Below are 4,342 nucleotides of genomic sequence, written 5' to 3' on the forward strand. Positions count from 1 at the left end.
AGTTGTTCGAACAGAACATGGAACACTGAATGGTTTAAAATTAAGAAAGGTGTGCGACAAGGTTGTATTCTTTCACCATACTTATTCAACCTGTATACTGAGCAAATCATCTGAGAAACTGGCTTATAATGAAGAAACATGTGGCATCAAGATTGGAAAAAGAAGTCTCATTAACAACCTGCGATATAGAGATGATACAACCTTGCTTGCTGGAAGTGAAGAGGATTTAAAACATTTACTGATGAAGATCAAAGAGCACAGCCTTTGGTATGGATTACATCTTAGTGGAAAGAAAACAAAAATCCTCACTAATGGACCAATAAACAACATTCTTATCAATGGAGAAAAGAGTGATGTTGTCAAGGACTTCATTCTTTTGGATCAACTATCAACACTCATGAAAGCAGCAGTCAAGAAATCAAATGACGTATTGCATTAGGCAAATCTGCTGCACAAGACTTTTTTAAAGTGTTGAAGAGCAAAGATGTCAGTTTGAAGACTAAGGTGCACCTGACCCAAGCCATGGTATTTTCAATAACCTCATATGCATGCAAAAGCTGTACAGTGAATAAGGAAGACCACAGAAGAATTGATGCTTCTGAGTTACGGTTTCGGAGGAGAATACTGAAAGTGCCATGGGCCACCAAAAGAACCAACAGATCTGTGTTGGAAGAAGTGCAGCCAGAGTGCTTGTTGGAGGCCAGGATGGCCAAACTTTGTCTCTCATACTTTGGACATACTGTCTGGAGGGACCAGTCACTGAAGAAGGATATCATGTTTGGTAAGGTGGAGGGTCAGAGAAAGAAGAAGACCTCCAATGAGATGGATTGGTCAAGTGGCAGCATCGATGGACTCAAGCATGGCAACAGTAGTGAGGTTGGCTCAGGATCGGGCAATGTTTCATTCTGCTGTGTATAGGGTCACTATCAAACGGTATCAACTCAATGACATCTAACAAGAACAACAGCAACATATACATAAGCCCCTTGTGTGGCACCGTAGGATAAGCGCTGGTACACTAATGTTGTGGTTAGCAGTCTCGTGTTTTCTTATAGCACCATACCAGGATTCCTACTCCCTAATAGAAGAACATTATTTACAATTAAAGTGACAGTTTACAAATTCACTTCATGGAACGAGTGCTGCACTGGGCCTCAGTCTGGCCGTCTTTGAGTTGTCCCCTCTCCAAGGGGTGAGATGAGTCTGTCAGACCAGTGGAATATGCCTGCCTGCACTCTGACTTCTTGTCCATATCTAGAAGAGCAGTCAGCCATTCTTGGTCCTCAAAGACCTGATCCTGCTGCCAGAACCCATACAGGCTTCTTCTCAAGGCAGAATACACCTCCAATGTGTCTGGCTTCTAGACCCCAGGGTGGTCAAATGTCAGGTGTTGGGGAACTGATGTTGACAATTTGGATATGGAGGTTGAAGTGTTCACACACATGTATAAAAAAAGCTCTTCCTAGTTTGGAAAAGAGCTGAAGGTGAGATGAGAAGAGGCCAAGCCACAGGCCAGATCACTATACTGTCTATGTTCTAGGATAGATTTCTCAGGAGTTAATTCTAAACTTGAAACTGGTTTTGCAAATAATCATAAAAGTATACTTGTCAAGGTAAAAAAAATTACAGTTTTATGTAAGAGTGTGTTAGCTTTTTATTTTATAAAAAATATAAGTATATAAGAGTATTTATATACTCTCGCCCAAGAAGCTATATATGTTAGGGAATCATCAAAAAAGATGTATCTTCTTACTGTTATTCAATGTATTTTAGTTTTCTGTTTTTTAAAGTTTTTATTGTGAATTGAGTGATAGTTTATATGGGAGAACACCAGCTTTACATTCATTATATGATATATTGTCTTACTGCAATGATTACAATCCCCTCCATGCATCATCAAACAATGAAAGGGTAGTATTTTACTTTTATTGAAAGTTCTTTCTTTACTGATCATTTCTTACCTGTTCCTTTACTGGAGTATTAACATTAGATAGGCACTGCTGGCAAACAGCCAAAAAGGATTTCACTGTTTTCCTTAATACCAACAGATCCTCCTGTAAGATATTCAAATTAACAAACATGAATTCCAGTATCCCAAAACTGATCTAGAAGAAAAAATAGCCAAATTGATTTATTATAAGAAAATCATAAAATCAATAAAACCAATTTTGTCAAGAAACAAATTAAAAGGTTATTTCCCAGTTTTCTGTCCCAATGAAATAGGCAATAAAATTGATATAAAATCTTGTATCAGTTCTTGTTAATTATAGAATGCTCAGTATGATTATCACTCAACAGATTTTCTTTACTAATATGGTTTAGGCGGATAGTGAGCCTGGTGTGGCGCTGTCGGATAAACAATACGCTGCTAACTGAAAGCTGCTCTCAGAAGCTCTATACAGGGTCACTAATACAGTGCCACTACTAGTTAGAATCAACTCAAAAGAACATAACAACAACAATCTGATAATATTAAAATTGATTTTCATTTCTATAACACATAAAGATGAGAGAGCATAGCAGCACACTTGAAAGTGGGGGGAAAATCATTCAAGTGTGCTGAACTTCTCTCATATTCTTAACACTGCAAAATGTCAAGCGAAGTACGATAAATTTTAGACTGTGCCCAGGCCCTTGAAGAGTAAGGACTCTAGCAGACAGTTAGATCAATTATGAGGTAATTTAGTTCTCAAATATTTTAAGCTCAAAATTACTCTGTAATTTAAGTTAGAGAAAATTCTAACTGTAGCAGAGAGAGCTGAACTGGAGGATCTTTCCTGAAAGATAAGTTTTTAAGTTAAGATTTGGATGGGTGAACAGGATTTAATTAGATGGGCAGACACACTATTCCATATGGAACATTTAAAAAATATAAATTAGAACTTAAATTTATGAAGCACCTGAAATGAGTCAGGAACTGACCTAAAGGTTTATATGGTTACATAATTTAATCTTTACATTGACTCTAGTCAATATTTGCAAGAATTTTACTGCATGACTATGTGATACCAGAGCTCACACATTCAACTAACTAATGAGTAAGCCACAAGAAGATAAGTCAGTATTATGTTGGTATTCAACATCAATAAAGAATAATTAACACAAGTAAAGGCTAATATAGAAATCACTTTTAAAAAGTACTCTATTGAACTAAAAATTATTAAGCCAAATCTATTTTATACAGATGAAAACATTTATTTCGTTTAGAGATCTTCACATAAAAAATCATGATACTTAATAAAGTATAAATACATTTTTACTTTTGCTGACATCAGCTTTTAGTAGAAAGAATTACCTCATCTGTAGAGGAGTAAAAAAGACACTGTCTTAAGAACCTTTAATAGCTTTGTACAAGAACATTCAATAACCAAACTTTAACATTACTTATTCTTTAGAGTCCTGTTGCGAACTAGAAGGATGGCAGCTCAAACCCACCAGCAACTCCCCAGAAACCCTATACAGGGTCATTATGAGTCAGAACTAACTCAAAGGCACTTAACAACAAGTCATCAATTTCAAACATTCACAAAGCACTGGGGGGCGGAGGGGATTGAAAATTGAAAATACAATGTAAACTTAATTAAAAAATGAGCATAGGATATGAACAGACACTTAATCAAGGAGGATATCCGGGTAGTCAATAAACATATGAAGAAATGTTCACGATCACTAGCCTTTGGAGAGATGCAAATCAAAACAACAATGAGATATCATTTCAGGCCAACAATAATGGCAAAGATCAAAAAGTAGAGGACAATAAATGCTGGCGAGGGTGCGGAGAGTCTGGGACCCTCCTACATTGCTGGTGGGATTGCAAAATGGTCCAACCACTCTGGAAAACATGGCGCTTCCTCAAAAAGTTCAAAATAGAAATACCTTATGATCCAGCAATTCCTCTACTTGGTATTTATCCACAAGAAACATGAGCCATTAACATGAGTAGATATATGCACACCAATGTTCATAGCAGCACTATTTACAATAGCAAAATGATGGAGACAGTCTAAGTACTCATCAATGGAAGAATGGATAAACAAACTTTGGTACATACACACAATGGAATGTGATACAATAGTGAATAATGGTTATCAGGACTGATTGTGAGGGTTGGAAATGTAAAGGTAGACATTTTATAGCAAGGAGAGGAGTGATTACCCTTTCAGTCTAGGAGCGGAGGTCCCTAGGACCATCAAGGAAGAAGAGCGGAGAGCGGGACCCTACCCAGAGAAGCAGTGATGCCTGAAATGGAGGCAGAGATGATGACGTGGAGCAATGGAGCAGCTGGAGACTAGATCCAGAGAGGGTGAGCGACCGTGTGTTGAAGACCTGGGCGGTACGGGGG

The 4,342-nt window shown here is 37.5% G+C and overlaps 1 protein-coding gene across 2 annotated transcripts in view; it reads right to left on the reverse strand.

Moving 5' to 3' along the window:
• Nucleotides 1-4,342, reverse strand: part of STAG1 (stromal antigen 1) — a 469,676-nt gene that overhangs the window by 58,335 nt on the left and 406,999 nt on the right. For both annotated transcript variants that reach the window (XM_006846604.1, XM_006846603.1), the window contains exon 22: nucleotides 1,962-2,054. In XM_006846604.1, coding sequence (XP_006846667.1) covers nucleotides 1,962-2,054 — 93 coding nt within the window. The remainder of the gene's footprint in view (nucleotides 1-1,961; nucleotides 2,055-4,342) is intronic.

Source organism: Chrysochloris asiatica, unplaced genomic scaffold (assembly GCF_000296735.1).
Source record: "Chrysochloris asiatica unplaced genomic scaffold, ChrAsi1.0 scaffold00028, whole genome shotgun sequence".
In the NCBI taxonomy this organism is placed as follows: domain Eukaryota; kingdom Metazoa; phylum Chordata; class Mammalia; order Afrosoricida; family Chrysochloridae; genus Chrysochloris; species Chrysochloris asiatica.